Source organism: Sceloporus occidentalis, unplaced genomic scaffold, assembly GCF_023333645.1.
Source record: "Sceloporus occidentalis isolate IW3139 unplaced genomic scaffold, rSceOcc1.0.p SCAF_143, whole genome shotgun sequence".
Classification (NCBI taxonomy): domain Eukaryota; kingdom Metazoa; phylum Chordata; class Lepidosauria; order Squamata; family Phrynosomatidae; genus Sceloporus; species Sceloporus occidentalis.
In genome coordinates this window covers 151,841-173,781 of record NW_028317123.1, presented here as the reverse complement: position 1 = coordinate 173,781, position 21,941 = coordinate 151,841, and the positions used below count along the sequence as shown (strand labels likewise).

The window sequence follows — 21,941 nt, the reverse complement described above, 5'->3', positions numbered from 1 at the left end:
TATACGAACAAAGCCCTCCTCAGGTGGGCAAACATACATATACATTCATACACACATACTTTCTCCTGCATTCATCCAGCCAGCCATCCATACATAAGGACACCCTTTCACATATGTACACATACTCACTATCCCTCATATGTCAGTACTTGGACACCGAATGAGACTGTCCATGCTGGTGATCTTGCGTGTGTGTGTATAATATATATATATATATATATATATATATATATATATATATATATATATATATATATTATACATTTACACACACGCACACAAACATACCCTGAGTTTTGAGGCAACGTGTATAAAAAAAAGCAAGGTAGCAATATTTTGAATGCAGTCCTACATTATATGTTTTCTACATTCATCTCAGATGAACCCTTCGGTTTGTAGAGGGGTAGCATATGCCTCTGGCACTTTGAAAGGGTTAAAGGTGGGCCAGTTTACTACCCACAGACTGACTGTACCTTGGAGCAGAGACGAGGGTGAGAACGGTCCTGAGTGCCACCTGTAGGCTCTAGGTTGGTGTCAACAACCCTTCCTGCTGTATCTACAAGACACGTGAAAAAATAAAGGGATGAAGAAACAGAACATTTTTCATAGACAGTGGGGAGTGTTGGGTTCTGTAACCCTGATGCCTTCATTGACATGGGGGATTATTTGTATATTTTGATCATTGAGTAAGGGGGGCTTCTACGAGGCGAATGAATGGTGATTAGACGGAGGGGGGGGCGAATGATACTGTGCCAAATTAGGTATCTGTCTATTTATTGGTCTGCTACGAGGAACGGATGTAAAAATGTGAGGTTTTAAACTCAATTTTTCTGGGGGATGCATTTTGGGGGTCATGGATCAAGAAAAGTAAAGTTTGGCATTAAACCAACGCTAATCATCATCAGATTGTCTTGTATGGAATACTTTGAGCCGTGGGAACATATTTTAGATGGGGGGGTTGTATTGGTCAGTAGGGGGTTATAGAGAGGGGGTATATGGGGGTAATAGCAGGATTTACAGGATAGATTCAATGTGTGTAACCCCCATACCTGGGAACTCTGTAAATCCGCTTCCCTTGAGACTCTTTAAATATTAACCCTTTAATAGCCCATCGAGAAGATTCCATGTAGAGGCTCTAATCCCGGTCCTCGTAGGAACCTTGACTTGTCATTACTTAAAGATACACTTAATTCATCCACCTGCATTCAAGCAGGGATATCAACCATAACATACTGGGAGCAAAATCACCAATGGGCCCTTAGGATTTCTGTATCTTGAAGAGATCATTCCTCGGAATGTCAACAGATGGCAGACCCAAGTTCCATTTTTATCACATGAACCAGGTACGCAAGAGCTTACAGTCATCTCTCAGAGACATCAGGTCAATTAAAGTGCTAGACTGCCCGCAGGGTGTCTCCTTACACTGTGCCACCGAGGTCTATTGTAGGATCATGAATAATAGACCAGGATCATGCATACTTCATGCTCTGATTGACAACTTAAAAGAATACAGGTGTCTCCTCCTCGCCCTGCTCCGTCCTGGGAGATACTGGCGGCCAGCGAGAGCTTCTCTCTCACAAACAGGACGACTCCGACAATCACCTCTCAGCACAGGTATGTACCATGCTTATAGAAATACCTGGAAACATGACTTCACTGCCCAATTTCTTTAAACGGGGGGAAGAGGCAGAGAAGGGCTATAACACTGAAGCATGAAAAAACATGCCAAGAGAGACCAAGCTCCATTAGATCCTCTGTAGGCACCAGGCAGAGCTCCAGGTCTTGCAGCACTACAACTCCCATGATCCTTTTCTATTTTTTTTTCTGTACATGTTGGTAAACTTCCATAGGTGTATCTTGAAGTTATGGGTCCAAGCGGATTTCAGGACAACCATAGAAAAAAAATAAAAATATATATATATATATTTATTTATGTATTTATTTTATTATTATTTTTTATTTTTATGGGTTTTTTTAGTGGAAATCCAGTGAATGCATATTATAGTCTCTTACACAAGTTAAAATCAACTTTATTTAAATAGAATCGTCCCTAGTTTCAAGCAGTTGCTATGGCAACCGTATCGGTTATACCCATTCGTGCCAGAATTGGTTCTTAGGCATAAACCCACTCTTCGTTTGTTTATTTATTTTAAGCAAAGCTGAAAATTGCATTTTTCTTTCATCCAAGCTTTCTTTGAAATCAGATAAGATTCGATTTCAATCAAATTGATTTTAATCATCAATGCAATCATTTATGTATTTTTTAATCGGCAAGGTAAATCAAAACGTGTATCATAATTTAAAGAAATAGAGTGCATCGTAAACAAATTGTACAGCGCTGCAGAATATGACAGTGCTATATAAATCAATAAATAATAATGAGCGTACTGAACAAGATACACGCATGTAATTAGGCGCTCCTTGGAGGTACCGCCGGAAAAAAATATAGATTTTGTTATAGAAAAAGCAATTATGGTACCATTTTCAAAGTGGTCTTATCACTATGGCAACCAATGATCCGATAAGCAGGAACATTTCAGTGGTTGCTATGGTGATAAAATCCCTTTTAAAGCTTTGCACCAGAAGTGATCTTTATAAATAATATGGTTATTAAATAAATCAACATTTTCCATGTAATTTTATTTTTAATAGTGTTTTTTCTACCCCTTTTAATATTTTTTTATTATTATTATTTTTTTATTCTTTTTTTATATATTTTATTTAATTTTTTATTTGGCCTATTTTTAGTGTTCATTGCTTGGCGTCAGTTTTTTTCTTCTATAGAAAAAAATCTTGCACACAATATAATGTTTCTGTGCATATCTACTTATATAATAATTCCGTTCTGACCCAGGAGGCTCAGTCTGTTCTCTTTTATATTTTATCGTTTGTTGACAAAAAATTCCTAGTTTTAGATTTACGGGTTTAGGCTTATCCTACCATTTCAGCTGGAAGTCTAACCGGGGCAAAGACTACACTTTTATAATGTAGTTATTTCCATCTTCCAACCACAGCTTCTGGTTCTACTATTCAGAGATATTTCCGTGAACATTATTATACTGTATATAAATTCCTCCTTATACGCAAGCGCGCGGCTATTGAAATAAGAAGATGGACAGATGTTCAATCGGTTTAGGGTTAAGAGAATTGAGCCAGGTTCTGGTGATGTGGGATAAATGTGCATTATCCAGTCGCTTAATCCTAGAGAGGGATTTGATGATTCTGATGGGTTTAGTTTGTACGCCTATCAGACCCCGATCTGCGCTGAACACAAAAGGCAGAATATACTAACGGTAGGTCATGGGCACACGGACTATTCGGGGTTAAAAGACGGGGGATTGGTAATGCAGGCAATGGGGGTTAAGGACTATATGGTTAGCGTGAACAGGGGGGGGGGAGTAATTCCATTTGTGATTCTAAAGAGACAGTCGGATCCCAAAACTAAGATGGTAAATACAACCTCAGATGAACAACAACACATGACATATTCCACCGTGCCATGATTTATTCAACTAAAATAAAGCCAAAATGGAGAAGCCATGCGTGAAAGTACACCTTTAGCAGCAATAACTTGAAGTAATTGTTCTCTGTATGACTTTATCACTCTCATATTGTTGTGGAGGAATTTTGGCCCACTCTTCTTTACACAGTTGCTTCAGTTCATTGAGGTTTAAGGGGTTTTGTTTATGCACAGCTCTCTTATGGTCACAGAGGAGGAATTCTGCTGCAGCTTCTCCCCAAAGGTTAAGGAATCTTTTTCTTTAATTATCTTTGTGAAGCTGCCGTATGTGGCAAAAGTTGGCAAAACAAGAGTAATAATTCATTTTCTCCTCGTCTCTCCGTGTGCCACTCTTAGAAAGGCTGCTGTAGCCAATCATTTCCACAACAGGGGAGGAATAACTTAATGGGAAAGTAGAATCATAGAAAACCTAAGCATTAGGATAGTATAAGATACGTATACATTGCATTTTATCTGCAGCCTTAGACACCTTTATATAGCTTTAGGGTATTTTACAGTAAAATGTTGGCTTTGAGAAGCTGACGGGTGCATTATAAGCCGACGTTCTAGATTCCACGAGAGATGATATAGAGAGTGGGTTGATTGTGAGTGGGATGGTGCAGGGAGATGGGGGAAGGGTGGATTCTGACAGACATAAAGGTATAGGGGATATATATCCTCAGAGATAACGCAAAGTTCATTTCAGAATAAATAATTACGTGTTCATCGCAATGCAGAAAATATAATATTATATTATAATATTATTATATAGTATGCTTGTTACCCGAACATACGTTGAATATAGATTTAACCTGCGTAATACATAATGTAACTATATGAACATAACAAATGTATTGTAATAATGGTATTTCTGCTAATGCTAACAGACGGGACACAGAAGACATGAACCATGACTGAAGATCCTCATCATCTTGAGAACAATGAACCAAGTTGGATTGTAGGTCATCTGTAGACGTTGCCTAAACCATGCTGCTTTTACTTGCCCTCCAGCTGTTTGTTTCACCTTTATACTCCAACCCCCACCCTAACTGCCCCGCGCCCTGTCTCTGCTATGATTCATCTAACCTAGTGGAATGTCGGGCTCAAGGTCTTCTCACAGTTCCTCACCGACTGCCCCATAGTACCTGGATGCTGGACTTACGCCACAACAACCTTAGCCACCTGGACTCTGCCTCCTTCCATTCACTTTGGTCGCTACGCATCCTCCTCCTTTCTGAGAACCAAATAGCAATGGTGTCACCAAAATCCTTCCGCTCCCTGGGATTCTTGGAGCGTTTAGATCTCTCGAATAATCTCATCTCGAGCATTCCAGCAGATTTCTCGGGAGGGTTGGGCTCATTGCGAGAATTGAGGGTCCCCTCCAACCGCCTGACCGCCTTGACCTACGAGAGCCTACGTCATTTGGAAAGCTTGGAGAAGTTGGACTTGAGCAGAAATTTCTTGATTTCTGTTGAACAAGGAGCCTTTCGTGGTCTTTCCAGACTCCGCCACCTACACCTGCAGTCCAACCTCCTCAACGCCATAACAGGTGGTTATTTCTTTATGCTCCAGAACCTGGAGCTACTGGATCTATCAGACAATAATGTGAGCAGCATAGCAGTCGAATCCTTCACATCTCTCCATTCTCTCAGACTGCTGGCTCTCTCTGGGAACCAGCTCAGCCACCTAAAGTTCAAGACATTCCTAAACCTCCAGACACCCAGCACTCACATTCAGGTATCTGGCAACCCATGGGTGTGCGATTGTGACCTCCACAGAGTGTTTGGCAAAATCACCAGTGTCAGGCACCTGCACATTGACGACTATGACAACCTTACGTGTGCCGGACCACCACAGCTTTCTGGAGCTGCCTTGGTATCTGTGGATAACCAGTTGTGTGTGGCAGAGACAGCCACTGTTCTGGTGATCACCATAACTGTTCTGGTGACCGTCGTTGCTGCCATCGTGATGGCTGAGAGAAACCGCAAGAAGAGCCAAGAAAAGAATTGGAACGAACCCGACGGTCCATTTGAAACCCAGGATAAGTGAGGTCCGGTGTGTAATCTAACCAATGGGCTTTAATGTTACTGCAAAAATATAACACGTGTTCATACAAAGCCCAAGGAACCTCGGTATCCTTAAGAAACTATTCATGTTCATACACCACCCTTTGACCACTTATCTTCATACAGTGGTCCTGTCGCTTGATAGACCAAGTTTGGCCAGCCCCACGCACTTTAAAAGATAAACAGTGTTACTGTCGTTCCAGAGAGTGTAATTCTGTGTTGTCTTCCTAAATAAATGGCCGTGTTATTTCATACGCACGTGCATTTACTGCGTTTTTGTGATACGGTGGTTTCGCAGATAAAATCTTTCTTGACTGCGCTTTCCTGCATCACGAAGATCTAAAGATTTCATTGTCATTGAGTAGTTTACTTCACAAGTCTCGTCTTTTAAACCCAATAGGAAGTCTCTAGGGGTTTGTGCTACTTAAGTGTGAGAACAAGATGCAAAAGATCTCAGCACCGCTTCAGACGTGTATGGAAACGAGAAGGTACTGGAGATGGCTCATCTGAGTTATGTGACTATTGGCCACAAAAAGACATCAGAAACTTCTAAAAGAAAACCCTAAGCCCCTAATCTTCATGTGACAGCTTTATTAAAAATGAGGATTATTTATAAATAAACAAATAAAAAAAAAGTACTTTTTCTGAGAAAAATATCCACTCGAACCCTCACTTGCATATTTATCCCAGGAAAAGACAGTCAACTTGGCAAGCCTGTTTGATTAAGACTGGCTACAGAAAGTTGGGTAACATGAGTTTCTTAATTGTTTAATTAATCAGCCCCACTTTCTTTGTCTCCTTGTAGCAAGGTGCAAAAATATCAAGCCTGTGATCCTTTTTATTTTTTTTTTTAACATTAAAAGTGATTTTTGCTCAATCACCCCTTATGAGAAGAACACTCTGGTCCTGGCAGACAAAGGCACAAGATTTAAAGAGCTTAATTTGGATGTGAAGCCACCACTTCCACCAGTACCCAGACCCTCTAATTCCAAAGCACCTGCTTTGTCATTTGCAGCTGGAGGCAATTACATAGTCGATTAGCTTGCAACTCAGGCACAAGTCCATCAAAGCTCATTCTTCCCAAGTATGTGTTTGTTGATGCAGAAGAACGCAAGCGTTCCAGTTTTTCTCCAAAGGGACAAAGCAGTATTTCTCTGCTCTGAAATCTTCCAAGTTTTCCTTGCATTAGCTCATCTGAGATAGTTTAATGGTTTTAACCAAGCGGGCCAGCATTCCCTATAAACTCAACACCTATCGATAGATATCTAGTTTATCCGGCACATGTTCCATTAGAAGTTGGGTGGGGTACGGGTAACACATGAATATATATCCCCCAAAGCTTGCACAGAATCACACAGACCGGGTTTACGTTGTTTTAAATTTTATTTTATTTTTTTCGTTTTTTTTTTATTTTATTTATTTTTCTTTTTGCAGGCAATTTTATAACTCTTTTCCAGCCAGAGGGAAACAAGCCGGGCTTCACCGTGGCCCTTTGGCTGAGAAAGAGTTGAGATTTCTACCAGCAACGGAAGGGAAATAGAACTAACACAAAAAAAAGACAAATAGGGGTTGGGTTGGGTGGGGTGGGGGGGGAGAGGGAAAAAAAGGAAAATAAAGTCCGCTGTGGAAGAAATGCAATGCCGGAGGAGATTCCGAATTCGAGCCGGACCGGCTAAAAAAAAAATCTGAAGCCCTCAGGGTCTTCTATAGCTCTGTATCCCCTCAACCCCATCCCCTTTGTATGCCAGACTGAAAGCCATCCAAGGAAAGGGTTGAGAGCAACTAGTCCGGAAATAAAAGCTACCCCACGCCCTCCCTCATTCTTGTTCACCACACCCCGCATGTCGTCCACCCCATCTGGCTCTCCTCAGGGCTCCAACCCTCGGGGTGAGAAGAGCAGGCAGCTCTGGGGCAGGTGATGCCAACGCGTGTTGAAGGCTCAGGAGGACGTACTGGTCTCTTTCTGTGATGACTGGATTGGGTTTCTCGCAATCCCCTTTTGACCTTCAACATCCCTAAAATGTTTCTCGACCTAAAAAGAGACAGGACAAGAAAATTAGTCTGGTCTTTATGGGATCAGCTAATTAAAAAAAAAAAAAAAAAAAAAAGTATAAAAGACCCTGGGGCTGATATGGCTAATCTGCATCAAGAACAGGTGTCAGTAAGGAGGCATCACTTCTGTAAGATATAGGAATACATTTGCCTACGCAGGCAGAGACCTCATCCCAGCTATGAACATCCTTACATTGTCAATAAATGAGGCAGGAGGAGACAAGGCCAGACTCTGATACTTACTACTTTGCGGACGTGGCTGAGAGCGCTCCCCTCTTTTCCTTTACAGTTTTCCACTTGGTATGGGGGAGATATAATCACTTCTTCCATAACTACTATATTCTTCTCCTGCCACTTGCAGTCCTTTATCCTGAGAAAATAAAAATATTCACATGCTTTGAAGTACATCTGCCAGTTTCCAAGAATGAGATCAGCGCAAAGCTTCATAGAAATAAAAAAATTATCTATAATTGTCTAGATGAACACTACTAGTGGCGTTTGTATCATGAAAATGCAGGAACATCCTCATCTAGAAGCTCAAGCTGGTATCTGGAGAACCCAAAGATGGCTTCAGTTTGGAAGAATGAAGACATCTCCATGGGAAAGGTCTATCAAGAAGGTTGGCTGCTGAAGTTTGTCCTAAATATGGACACGCTACAGTTCCATTAATGTTATGTGGCTGGTGGAACATGGTAGAAGCTGCAGTCTGCCATTAGGCTTCAGTTCTCCAATGAGTAGGAAAGCACTACAGCGAGTAAGGGGTCAACATGCTGCTGATGACATAGGAAAAGAAAATACGTTGTGCAAATCGTACTTCTATTGTTTAATTATTTGTGCCAGGGCCACAAATTGAAGCACCACACAAAGAACGATGACCCTACACCGACTTACGTCTTATGTATAGTCTGGAATAGCTGCTGTCCATCCACGGATACTCCGGCACTAATGGCGTACGCCTGGCTCAGTTTTTCTTCCTTCTCCAGTCGAGCTCTGCTTGCAAGCTGAGGGGATAGAAAAAGAGCCACGATTAATAGGTCTGTCTATTAAAGACTCCGTATGGGCTATGTCACCATGTAACAAACCTGGGAAAAGAAGTGGGGGGGGGGGGTGAGAGTTATATTAGCACATCTCTCCGCTTATAACTATTTTAAAGGACGCACATGAAAGTACTCAATATGCATCCTACTTTAGTGAGGCCATCAGGGACAGCAAACTGTTCATTATTTAGTGACATGCGGAGTATCTTTGAGAAAGCGTGTGATCAGGTATTTAACACAAACACAACTTGTGTGACATTGTAACCATCACACATTCAATCTGGACCAGCAAGTTCTGATACTCCAAGAAACAGAAGTGTTCAAGGTTTGGTGGAGCAGGCAGACTCGTTCCAGAAGACTCAACCTCCAGTCCATGTAGAAGGAACGCTAGTCTGCCGAGCAGGAGGACCACTGAAGTCTCCTTGTCTGCTCGAATGAGACTGTTTTGGAAGCCAACAGCATGTACCCGTCAAAGCAGGATCAAATAAAACACTGACAACTCATTACGTCATGGGCTGAGCTAATGGAGAAGACAGCACTTAAAGGAACTGCCAGCACCCCATATATAATGAGCCTGAAGAGACCTAACGTAGGCTTGAAGGCTTGCGATTGAGTGCTGTTCAGTCAATTAAGTACCATCTCCACCAATTCTAATGACTTTTTTCCCCACCATTAACATGACACAAATCTAGACTTCCTTATAAGATAGCAATCTTATAAAATTTACCTTTTTGGTTTTTTTAGGAGTCATTTTTGGGGAAGGTGTTTAAATGCAAGGGTCTATTGGTTTAATGCCCAAGGACTTCCCATCAATAATTAACTTTTTTTTTTTCTTTTTTAAACTGCCTCATTTACATATTTTTTGCTGAGAACCGTTATCACATGACACAAAAGTAGGCTGTCGCCATAGAAACAAACAAACAAAAAACTTTATAAAATGCGTGACTGATCTGTTGTGCATAGAGATACAGCACAAGGACTATGAAGGACTCGCCGCGCCATTTGGACGGAAATCGCTTACCTTATTGATGTTGAGGCTAGCTAGGGGTGGAGGGGTCTGTGTGCGATCGTTCAGTACCTCTACATCAGAAACATACTGCATGTTGAGCAGTAAGATGTCGGCGTGATTGGGTTTTCCGCTAGAGGGGGGGCATTCTGTAAATGGTGGGGTTAAGGCAAACACAAATCCTCGGAAGAACAATGTATGGTGGTGATTTTCCAAACGTCAACAGCTTTCGCCATCTGTATAATTTGCTACATGTATGCATTTGATCCCTAGACAAACAACCCATAATACAACCTTGTGGTAACCAATAGAATGCCTCAGTCATAATTACCTAGCACAGGGGTGTCCAACCTGCGGCTGCAGGACTACATCTCTTTTAGCTAAGGACCTGGCATGGGTGATGTAGTCCTGCAGCAGCTGGAGGGCCGCAGGTTGGACACCCCTGACCTAGCAGGACCTTCTGACTCATGGAAGTCTAGGTAGGAAAGGACTGCGTTAGCACAGCCATAAGCCACCCAACTATCACGACTGCCTACCTAGGTGACCCCCCACGTCTGCAGAATAAGGTCATTTCAGGGACAATTTGGTCACTAAATGTATACAAAACTATACTTAACACAAAGAAAAGAAAGTCTTATTCCATTCACACCTCTGAAAATGCACGGAGTCCCATCAGGTCCCTCGATCATTCACCTCCATCCTTAAAAAAAAAAAAAATCCCAAAAGAAATCCTGTCTCTGCCCCACGGCCAAAAACAAGTTTGTCAGATAAGCCGGTATCCACTGATTCACACACCAAGCCCGACGCCGGCACGTACCCATGTGGCTTTGGCATACCCGACATAAGTGACAGAGCGGTCACCATGAAAATACACGGGGGCAACGGGAAGTGGAGTAAACGGAGGACAAACAGAAGGGCTTTCCTGCGGGGTCAGGCAGGAGCATTAAAGAGGCTGTCCCACTATGTGGGATCTTTAACAGTATTATGTGTGCAGAGCTTGCTTTCTTTGGTGTGTGGCATCCAAAATATGTGGATGGTCCACTACAGGCAAGAAAACGTAACACACACACACAGTCCTAGTACGCATATACATAGGACTACACACAAGCTAAGGCTGTCCCCCGTGGGCCGGACACCACGACAACCCCTTTAGCGCACCCGGTTGACGTGCGGTTTTCTCTATACACTTTCAGTAGCTGACGGCACGAGTACCAGACAGGAGAAGATCTGTTCAGCTGTCCATATTTACCAGCGGGATATTTGTGGATTAAACGCCTGACTCCATGTTAAGGGCCAGTTTGAAATTTTTTTTTTTTTTGTGGCAGTTGCAACTGATTGAATTCTGGAGGGATTCAAAGCCAACAAAAAGTATGAAAAGGAGGCATCATCTAGAGTTACGATGTAATACAGGCGTACGAGACATACTCCGTGTTGATCTGAAGTAAACCAAGTTACCTAACTGACAAGCCACCTAAGACATGAACGTTTCCATAAATTATTCCCCGTCCGTGTGGGATGTAAACGGCCGAGACCCCGAGTTACACGCGGCTAGAAGCCACTTCCTGAGGGTGAAGGATCTGAATATCTACACAAGCCTTCTCAACCCAAAATAAGCCTCCGGTGTGTCATTATTCACAAACTTCCACCTTTATCATTCTAGACAAAATTCAGGTCCTTCAGAGAAAGTTTTAATTCGCCAACAGCCCCAGATAGCATGTTGGCCGACGACAACGAATAGGACCACCCAGTCCACGATGAAGGTCAAGGTGCAGGACATGTAAACAAATATTCACCATCAGATCCCCCTAAAGAAATCGCTTAACAGAAGAAAGATTATCAGATGGGTCGGTTCAGGCCAACAGCATGGTTCAGCATGCCTCGTACCATCAGAAAAAATGGAAAACCACCCAACTGGACTTGTTGGTCACCTGGCATTGACAACATCATCCTCGTTTCACCCTGAGCACTATGCCTACAGGTGACGGCACACTCGGCACTAACACTCGCTTCACACTGCTGATCCCGGTCAGCGCTCACATCCCTTTCCTGCCCACCTCAAAAGGTGGACACATGGGGCATTAAATATGGCTGCTGCCCACACTGCCTATGGGTTAGCAGCTCCTGCATACCACTATTACCCCTGATCACAGCCTCCCAGTCCTTTCCTGAGATAGTCTAATGGTTAAAGGAGATCTCGTCATTTCCCCATCAGGTCGCCATCCACTTCCTCCAGACCTCTCACTCCATGCTGTGTACCTGGGTACCTCCATGCTGTGTACCCACTGGGCTCAATCCACAGATCAATCAGGTGATCAGCCCTGATGTGGTTAGGAATTGCCCATTGATTGGGGATCATAACCCCCCCCCCCCCCTCCATACACCTGGCCGCCCCCCCCTCCATACACCTGGCCGCCCCCCCAGGCTGTCAGAACCCACAATCCCAACACCTTGATCTTGGAGCCTGCCCCCTCCCCCACCAGCACTGACTGCCCACCTCCCAGTCGCCGGTCACCCTGGGGTAAGGATACTCAGCGCCAGCATCTTGCTCTGGTGGTCGAAGGCCACCACCTCCCCCTGGAGCTTCGTCTCGTGGCATGTCCGACATGAGACCTGGGAGCCGATGCTGAAATATTCCCCCGGAGCCGCCATCTTCCAGCCGGCCTACGTGACGTGCGATAGCACCGCGACCTCAGCACGCAGGCTTAAAAACGAGCGTCAAACCTGGGTAGTGCCGGGAAATCACCTAGGCGACAATGCGTAGCCACGCCCATTTCCTCGCGGCACGCTAGCACAGCCATGTTGGAGGTGGAAGGAATTTATAAGCGTCGCCTGCGCGCGCCATCTTAAATTAGAGCCGCCACATTGGGGAGGACATCGCTTAATAGCATACTTCCCAACTGTCCCTGTTTAGGAGGCGTATTCCCTCTTTGAAACCCAGATCCCTATACAAAGATAGTTATAGTCATACTTTAGCCTGTATGTGTCTTCACTAGTATATAGTATACTAATTCTATATAATAATAATAATATAGTATTCTTCATATGGACCATTATGAAAAATAAGAGCAAGAAACCACATTTCATAGACAACCATCAGCCACGCCCCCTTCATGGAGCACAGGTCACATGATTTTAGGGCTCTCGCGAGAGAGCATCTGAGTTCCTAGTTGGCAGGGGTCAGGGGAGGGTGTGGTGAAAGGAGAAGCGTGCGTGGAGGAGGCGTGGTCGGTGATGTGTCCTCTAACAGCCGGCTCTATTCAAACTGCCACTTCTTCCACCCATCCTACCGGCAGAAGACTGTGAGCGCGGGCAGTGGGAGGGAACGAGATGTGGGTCACATGATGGAGGGGGCGGTTGCTAGGAGACAAGAGCCGAGAGCTCAGCTAGGCCCATGTCTGTCAGCTGTCGGTCTGTAGAACGGATGTGTATTTTTGGTGTTCTGTTCCTCGTAGAGCCCGAATAACGAAACCGTATTGTGTTTTCTGGCAAGAATAGGGTTAACTTGGACTAGTTAACGCTTTAACCCTATAATGAGAATCTGTGGTAATTTTTTTTTTAATCTAAAATCACACTTTTTGCCCTCAGAATACAGCCCTCAGGGGGGGGGGAATTTAGCGCCACTTCCCTGGGGCCCTTAATGTACATAAAACTCACAGCCCTACTTGATATTTCAATTAAAATACCTGTGAGCTCTGATTACACAGCGTCAGGATACGGTCCATAGGTGGCAGACCTTAATCAAGTATATATATATATATATATATATATATATAATGCGTTGCATCTCGCTGCTGTCCGTGTATATGATTGTCACTGTCTGCGGCTGTGGTCTCCCCCAACCGGTACAGCGATCTCCCCCCGCCGGTACAGCGGTGTCATAGGTTTAGATGGAATGAAAGGATGATTTATTTTGTTGAAAGGGTGGTGGATAAAAGGAACAGCCTCCCAGCAGACAGGCATGGGATAAGAATATGGCTCCTGAATCTAAGATGAGACCAACGAAACGGGGAGAGTAGATGGTTGGGCCGTCCTTGGATCCTGGAAGCTTGTTAATGAAATACCAACTCCGTTTACTTCTTGATAATTCTGACCCTTTAACTCATTAATGATGTGGAGGTCATTACAAGGTCAGCGACCCTAAACCCATTAAACACCACACTTTCAGAGCTGCTCATTGTTACAAGGAACTCACCCCTTAACCTATTGACAAACGTTATTGTCAGGGTGAAAAACCTCAAAGTTCATCAAAACGAAACTTTCCCAGATAACCCCATATGTATAGATCCAGATAGAGGCAAATACTTTTGAAGCTGCCACTTGACCTTGTTTGGTGTTTGATGATGTTAAATCATGTCTCGCGTTGTCATCAATCCACCGGTGATGTAATCACTCCGCATCACTGCGCAGTTCGGAATACTCAACTAACATATCTTTGTTGGTTTCGACACCAACTTCAGGTCGTCGGTATGAATGAAAGAGTCAGTGGACCCGGAAGGGGATTCTAACCGAGTAACAAAGGTCCGCTATTCCTCCACATGCCGTACCTTTCATTCATTTAATGTGCGGCTGGAGAAGCCAATGACCTAAGTCTTAAGGTCTTTTGTGGACAACTCCAGAGCTTCACCGGCCTTTCGCTGTGTTGTAGTAACGGCTCCATCTTCCTTTCCAGATGGATGAAGTACACTCTGCAGGCATCACCATTGCTGGTGCTCTACAAAAACATCTCCCCGGGTCTGAGGAATTCTGGCTGTGGGTGACATATCTCGGGGACCCATCCTGCGTCTTCCTTTTATATTTCCCCTCGGCTTATGCCTTCCAGCGCCGGCTCGGAGTCACTCTTTTATGGTTGGCTTTAATTTCTGAATGGCTCAACCTCATCTTCAAATGGTAAGAGTTGGTATACTTTGTCCCAACCTCAGATACATGTTTCAAATATGAACTATTGTTTCTTTTTTGTATTTCTGAAACATATTTAGAACCTCAGTGTTAATTACCTCCTTTTTGACGTAGACACCGAAGGAACCTTACACCATAACTGTATTTAGAGTACCGGGGCATTCAGTGGATAAATATTTTGTCTCTTAATTCTTTTCAGGTTCCTTTTTGGAGAACGTCCATTCTGGTGGGTTTATGAATCGGGAAAATACAACGAGGTCAACCTAAAGCAATTTCCTTCAACATGTGAGACGGGGCCTGGTGAGTATGTACGTGTTGAGTAGCCAGCATACCCAGGTCAGGGCAAACCAGGCAGCGGGACTCAAACTCTCCTCTCATGAGAGTTGGGAACTATGAGAAGGATCTACATTCTAGGAAGGAATGAATAACCTTGTTGAGAGCATAACAGTAAAGGGGGGATGGCATATTGCCCAGGGCTGGGGAAGAAGTGAGTAGTATGAGAGGTTTCCTGCATTGATACCGTACGTATATCTATTTTCTTCTTCCCAGGGAGTCCCTCTGGACACTGCATGATCACAGGGGCGGCTCTTTGGCCTGTAGTGGTGGCTTTAACCAATCGATGTTCCCAGAGGTAAGACAATGTTCCAGCAGATAAAACAATCACATGAAATTGTTAAAACATGGAAAATATTTGGTAACGCATAATGGTGAATAAGATGATCCGCTCTATAGCCATGGTATGAGTAGCAGACGGAGAATCCTGTACTAAACTAAATTGCTGAGCAATGTTTATGCTCTGCCTCTTTTAAGGAAAAAAATACCCCCTATACAATTGCACCTATAGGGTAATTTCTTATTGGCCATAAGCCAAAATATTTGTAGTAGTCCGGCTAGATTTATTTATGAAGTGGCAGTAACCAGGCTGTTTCATTCCAGGGGGATCCGACGGTTTGCCCCAATTCTCCTCTATTGCTTACTGATGATTGGAATAGCTGTATCCCGAGTTCTTATCCTGGCACATTTTCCCCACCAAGTCGTGGCCGGCATTCTCACCGGTAAGCGGGTAAAAGCACACTAAGGTGCATGGCTAATATCTGACATTAGGGTATAGACCAAGCAATTCCCCAAAGACTGAAACGTTAGTTAACATTAATCTAATTGTAATAAAAAAATGTCTCTTAAACTTAAATACAACGCAGTTTGTTGCCTGAATTCAGCTATGAAAACAAGTTAAACAATGGGATGAGTAAATGCTAACACAGCAAATGAATTAAATGACACTTAGGGCTTTGTTGACTAAATCCTGTAGGGTACACATGAGCGAGTAAGGCTGCATAAGCCAATGTGAGCTCACGAAGCGGAGTGCAAACCGGAGATGAGCCAACTCAATCTGCACACTATGGTGTTTTGGTTTAAGGTCTTGTCTTAGTCCAGCTTAATGATGCTGACCAGCTAGTGTATGTGGTAATAAAAATGGCGGACCTGATGGACCAAGAGTTGCTCATCTGCTGGCATTGCTTCTGTGTAATACTATGAATGCTTAAACCTAGTCTATTATCCAAACTAATCAATGATTGCTTGGTGAAATACTTAATCAAGCATGCTATTTAAAATATTAAATAATGATTTCATTATGATTGGATTAACAAAAATGCTAGGATCGCAATCTTAATTGAATGGGGCAAAAGTGAGAATTAAGGACAATTTTCTACATGTAGGTGTGTTCCTGGGCCATGTGTTGCAGAGGACTGTTCCCCGAGATCGGACTTTTGGGTTTTTCGCACTGGCATCTCTATTTCTCCTCGTTGGTGCTCTTCTTTTAAACTGGATTATGAGTGCATTAGGCGTGGACCTTTCGTGGTGAGTATGGGTACTGGAACAGCTTGAGCTGAATTTGTAGCATCTACTAGAATTGTAGGGCACATGCATTTAAGGAATGCAGTTGGTGTCCCCCCCTATGTAACTCCTCCAGCACCAGACCGCGACCCAGTGAACAGACATCATCATGTTGTGTCGGCTGTGAGTGGTCCCACGGCTATCTCTCTCTCACCCCCACGACCTTAACCCTCTGATTCCGGGATAATGTCCAGAAAGGAGGAAAGCAAGCTCAGCGCGTGGAGAAAAAAACGGGTAACCAGAGGACACCAGCTTTGGGTGTCACCCCCACTAATAGTGTCATCGGGTGCAGTACGCAACCACCGCATCCCCCCTAGTGATGCTTAAGGAGAGATAATGGACTTGCACTAGTAATGGTACCTGAGGGACCAACTTTGTAGACCTGATTTAACTCACTCTATCTCATTGAATACTACCTCCCTTCCCTAGGTCTATTCACATGGCTACTAAATGGTGTTCCAGGCCAGAATGGATTAGACCAGAATCAAGACCCTTCTCTTCAATAACCAGGAGCGCCGGGAACGCATTAGGACTTGGTTTAGCGCTTCACTGTCCATTGTACAGGAAACTTTATAAGGGAACCGAAGGGTGGCCTGAGAGAGCTATTGGTTTTCTGTTCTCTTTCCTGTTCCTGAAGGTCCTGCATGGCGCCCCGTTCCCCGTTTCTTCAGCTGTGATATTTTACTTGGTGAACTTCTTGCGCCATTCTCTGTGTCCCCTCGCTGTCATCATCCTGGCACCATTTATCACAAAAAGACTTGGCTTGGGAGATTCTCACAAGAGAGACTAACCTTGCTTGTTAACTAGTTACAGTCATTAGAATATCGCACCGCGTATGCAATAGGCAGAAACTGAATTCGCATAAATCGTTTTTGGACTGTTTTATGTTTCAGTTTCGGATAGGTCCGGTTTACAATTCCCATGTCATTTCGTCCACTAATAAACCGTCACTAAGTTGACATTTTATATGTTTTACCCAAAGATGGCTCTTTTTATTTCTAATTCCTCATAGCACATCTATCATATGGATGTACAATCCATAAATAATCAAAGAAAAAAATCTGCATAGGCAGTACCTACATCGGGGGGAGACTAATGGGTTAATAGTTACCTTAATTGAAGAATTATTGTTGGCATGATCTGTGCATTCAACAGTCTTAGCAATATTGTATCCAATATTATATTTCATTTTAAAAGCATTAAATTCAGAAAAATAAGTGTAATAACAAATCTATTTATTTACTAAAACTATACCTAAAATGTGATTTATTTATTTTTTACATCAGTGTATGTTATGCAGCCGCCAGGTTTTAAAGGGTTACTTTAACTTGGTAAAGCCGCTCCAAGGGGTGACAGGGTTAATCCCGCAAGTAAACCTTATGATCACATGACCCGTTTATCAAACATTAGCCTGACCCCCAACTTAATATGATTTCCCCACAATACAGACACCAAGAGGTTCCTGCGAGTCTGAGCACATTTTTATTTATACAAGGAGAACAAGACATAATACAAAATACTCCGATGAAAATTCATACCCACAGCGTGTGAGGGAGACAAAGAGACACACAAAAAAGGGAGTTAACAGCGGATCTGCCCGTCACTGCGTCCACCCGGATCCCTAAATCCGCACGTAATACTGCCAAACAACATGTGAGTTTTTTTATTTTTATTATTAATTTAGAAAAAAATATATATTATATTTATTTACACAACAAATTACGAGACAGTTTCACAAGTCCACTGCGTGTGACGGTGAGAGGGGTTTAAGACATCATTTTTAAGGTGAAAATAGGTTTACCAGACTTAATACTTTAATACAGGGATAGGCAACCTGCGAACCACAACTCCCAAGATGCTCAACAGCCCGACACGAGTCACAATGCAGCACGGCTGTTGCCCATCTTTGCTTATTCAGTAAAAGAACCTTTATGGAGGTTTTGTAGGACATGCCATAAATAAATGATAGCCGACCCGGAGCTCCGGGGGTATATAGTCCCACCAGTCTAATAGGAACATAATCCATAATCGCTTATATTTTATGCTCAGGACAATCTAGAAAAAGGTGTGGGTTTATTGGAGCCACGGTGGGATTCAACCCAACAGCTAGACCAGGGGTGTCCAACCTGCGGCCCTCCAGCTGCTGCTGGACTACATCTCCCATACTCCTCAGCCAGCCCCTTATCTGAAAGAGCATTGTGGAAGATGTAGTCCTGCAGCAGCTGGAGGGCCACAGATTGGACACCCTTGTCCTAGACTGACCTTGCTCCTTAGATGTTGGGAAGCCAGAGCCAAGAAGATATAATTTCTACTCCCTGTCCCAACACCGGCGTTAAAATGTCCATTTTCAGAGCATCCTGTATTAAAGCGGAGTCGTTGGCACCCTATCGCGAAACCCACCACCCACATCCCACCCCGTTTATCCCTGCCGGATTCTTTCTGGTCTTACATGGAGGAATAGAACGTGTAAACAAGGTCAGACTTTAAATCCCTTAATTAATACGTTGAGAATCTATTCATGAAAAAGTTTGGCCTGCAAGCAAAACTTTTTGCTACCGTTCTTAAACTTACTTGCTGGCATTTAACAAAATCATTTTAACAAAGTGATAATCTATTAAAATCTCTGCCAGGATAATGTGATGAAAATCATTTTATATCTTATCTGCATGGTTAAGAAAAAAATAATATTTATTAATAATTGTAGAATAAACAGTTAACACCCTGCGGCGGGATTTTAAGGCCTAATTTGAAATATATTACTAAAAAAACACAGATCAGGAAAAAAATATGTAAAATCCAAAACTTCTACTTTAAAACAAGTAAATTCTTTATGTTAAAAGGACATTATTAGGGATTTTAACGGTAGATGGTACCCTGCAATGCTTACTTAGTGGGTGTTTAATGCTACTTTGTGCCTTAGAAACAGAATAAATATATTTATGTTTCCATTTAAAACAAATAAACAAACTGGCACTAATAGCATTTTTTTTCTTTCGTAAAGACTGGGGGGGGGGGGGGATCACCTTTTTGGAGTTTTCTGTTCATAAAACTGAACATATGCGAACCTCCCGGTCTGATATTAAAAACGTAAGAACTGCTCCAGCTTTTAAAATCAATCATTCTTGTGTTCGATCATCCCTCGGCCCTTAACATGTTATTACGCTTTATTTTATTTAGCGAAAAGCAGAGAACTATGTATACTCTGTGTGTTCTCTGTTTAAAAAAAAAATAAAAAATACAAATGTGGAGTAAAATCACCCCAAAATTCAAATGGGAAATGGCTATGACTAAGAAATGTTCAAACTGGAAATGAATTAATATATATATACATATAAATATATACGGTATATAAACAGAGACAGAGATGTAAAAAAAAAAAAAATAGGCGTCCAAATTAAACTAGAAAAATTAATTCAATGAATCTAATTTAAAATATATATATATATATATATATAAAGGCTATGTTTAAGATAATTTCTCAGAAGTACTTGTAAAAGTTTAGAATTTAATGTAGCTATAATGGCAAGATTTCTCTTTCAGGCATCCATGCCTTCTTTCTCTATGAAAGGGCGGTAGATAAGTGGAACAGCCTCCCAGTTCAAGTGGTAGAGGCTAATACAGTGAGATAATTTATTAAGGGCAGACTAGATGGGCCAAATGGGTCTGATCTGCATTCAAATTCTATGTTTCCTCGGCTTGAACCTTGAGCAACAGACTAACGTGCCATCAAGGAGCAGGCCTTGTCAGCTCTGCAGAGTATTTCTAATTAATGGATTTAGTATAAAGGAGCAGAATAATAAAAAAAAAAAAAATAATCATGGTTTAGTGAAAACTATTTTTGGGAAAATAATATAATAAACAGATCTCAACATATTAAAAATGGACCCAATTGCAAATGTTTTTCGCCCATTTGCGTGATGTGTAAATTGAATTTGTTTTCACCCTTTTAACACAAAGCTTTTGCCCAAACCATGATAAAAAATATAAAGGGCAGTCCCACTTAATATTTTAATATTTGGCTAATATGTCTATATTCAAACATTTTAGAGACTTTTTTTTTAATTAAATAATCAGTCACAATATTATAATTTTTTTGTTTGTTTCAGGTTACTTTTGTACTAATTAAAAAAAAAAAAGAATTAGTCTTTTTTTTTCCCCAGGGACACAAAATAATAAAATGAATTAAATATTACAGGTTATTAATGAATTTAGTTTGGTCCTTAGTGGGACTGCCTCTCCAATTGCACAATACATATATAGATACACACGTGCGATTACATACATATTCCCAGATACATACACATAGTGTTATAAAATATTAAGCACATATAATTTCATTAGTCCGAGACAGTTGAGTGCCACAGAAGGGGTAAGATATGCATTTTCCGCACGTGTTGGGATATATATATATATATATATATATATATATAAATATACATAAACACACACATAGAAGAGCTGATTTATCAAAGGCCGACATGTTATTTTTTGCCATTTTTTCTTTGGTTTTATGTAATAAATTATATACTGTCGCAAATGCATTAAAACAATTTTAAAAAATGTAAAAATTTTTAATAAAAGCCATTTAAAGAGGCAGTAAACAAAACGGTGGGAATCGGACAGCATGAGAAAAGCCCCGCAGGAAGAAAAAAAAAGTTTACTGCCGCTTTAAAAGGATAAACATAACTTGGGTTTTAACCGAACGATCTAGTATGTGAAACAAATAAAATCTGTTCCTACCACAAAAGGGTTAAACACATGAAAACAGCATTTCTTACTAAAGCAAGACTGTGTGCTTCAGCCTATCGGTACCCTCTTCTTATATCACGTGACTATAGGCTACAATTAAATTAGTCCCCGAGGAAATCTGACTATGGCGAGATTACTTCCTATCAGGGGTTAAAGATGTTGGCTATATTCAAAGTGCACTTTTTTTTTCAGGGGTTTTGATGAAAAGGGACTTTTTATCCTCAAAAAAAAAGCATGGGTGGTAGGTCAGAGGTAAAAACTGGAAGTTTAGATGTAACGCAAGGAAGTTTTACTTTACTGAACGGGTGGTAGATAAATAGAACAGTCTCCCAGCAGAGGCGGTAGAGATTAAAACAACGAGGGAACTTAAAAAGACATGGGGTAGGCGTATGGCTCCTGAATCTAAGACAAGACCAACGGCTGATTAAGATCTGAGTCTTTACAACACATAAAAAGGGGGCTGATCTGGTTAATAGTTATAAATGTATAACTATATATGCGTAAGCAACAAACTGAAATGCTAATTCCTCCCCAAAAAATCTACTTTCTTATATACAGCGGGGACATTTGGCCTTTGATAAGTGTAGAGTATAGTGTTTTATAAAATCCTATACATTATTTCTTTGTCCCGGGTCGTTTAAGACGTGCTACATAAGTATAAGGCGTGCGCGCGTATGTGTGTATGTATGTATAAAGATATATATATTTCTAGGTTAGTGTTCGGGAGGCATGTCTCGTGA

General features: G+C 41.9%; 3 protein-coding genes across 3 annotated transcripts; 2 read left to right on the top strand and 1 right to left on the bottom strand.

Moving 5' to 3' along the window:
• The first annotated feature begins 4,486 nt into the window (after positions 1–4,486).
• On the top strand, positions 4,487–5,548 carry LOC149280914 (uncharacterized). Its single transcript, XM_089499896.1, has one exon. It carries the CDS (start codon positions 4,487–4,489, stop codon positions 5,546–5,548), a length of 1,062 nt encoding a protein of 353 aa, XP_089356022.1.
• A 1,956-nt stretch (positions 5,549–7,504) lies between these two features.
• LOC149280913 (protein LSM12) lies at positions 7,505–12,309 on the bottom strand. Its single transcript, XM_089499961.1, has 5 exons — positions 12,189–12,309; positions 9,676–9,809; positions 8,509–8,618; positions 7,861–7,987; positions 7,505–7,597 (listed from the first exon to the last, which is right to left on the bottom strand). The coding sequence occupies exons 1-5, from the start codon at positions 12,307–12,309 to the stop codon at positions 7,505–7,507; spliced, it is 585 nt and encodes a 194-aa protein (XP_089356087.1).
• Positions 12,310–14,329: 2,020 nt separating this feature from the next.
• On the top strand, positions 14,330–17,242 carry LOC149280912 (glucose-6-phosphatase 3-like). Its single transcript, XM_089499895.1, has 6 exons — positions 14,330–14,547; positions 14,756–14,856; positions 15,106–15,187; positions 15,478–15,611; positions 16,275–16,416; positions 16,882–17,242. Exons 1-6 carry the CDS (start codon positions 14,330–14,332, stop codon positions 17,240–17,242), a joined length of 1,038 nt encoding a protein of 345 aa, XP_089356021.1.
• Positions 17,243–21,941: the final 4,699 nt, after the last annotated feature.

Excerpts from the sequence above, each read along its gene's own strand:
- LOC149280914 (XM_089499896.1), top strand. The coding sequence starts at position 4,487 with ATGCTGCTTTTACTTGCCCTCCAGCTGTTTGTTTCACCTTTATACTCC.
- LOC149280913 (XM_089499961.1), bottom strand. The coding sequence starts at position 12,309 with ATGGCGGCTCCGGGGGAATATTTCAGCATCGGCTCCCAGGTCTCATGT. Across the intron at positions 9,810-12,188 it reads GAGCAAGATGCTGGCGCTGA|AATGCCCCCCCTCTAGCGGA; the intron begins GTATCCTTACCC and ends CACCATTTACAG. Across the intron at positions 7,988-8,508 it reads TTCCAGACTATACATAAGAC|GATAAAGGACTGCAAGTGGC; the intron begins GTAAGTCGGTGT and ends TTATTTTCTCAG.
- LOC149280912 (XM_089499895.1), top strand. The coding sequence starts at position 14,330 with ATGGATGAAGTACACTCTGCAGGCATCACCATTGCTGGTGCTCTACAA. Across the intron at positions 14,548-14,755 it reads CTCAACCTCATCTTCAAATG|GTTCCTTTTTGGAGAACGTC; the intron begins GTAAGAGTTGGT and ends AATTCTTTTCAG. Across the intron at positions 15,188-15,477 it reads ACCAATCGATGTTCCCAGAG|GCTGTTTCATTCCAGGGGGA; the intron begins GTAAGACAATGT and ends GGCAGTAACCAG.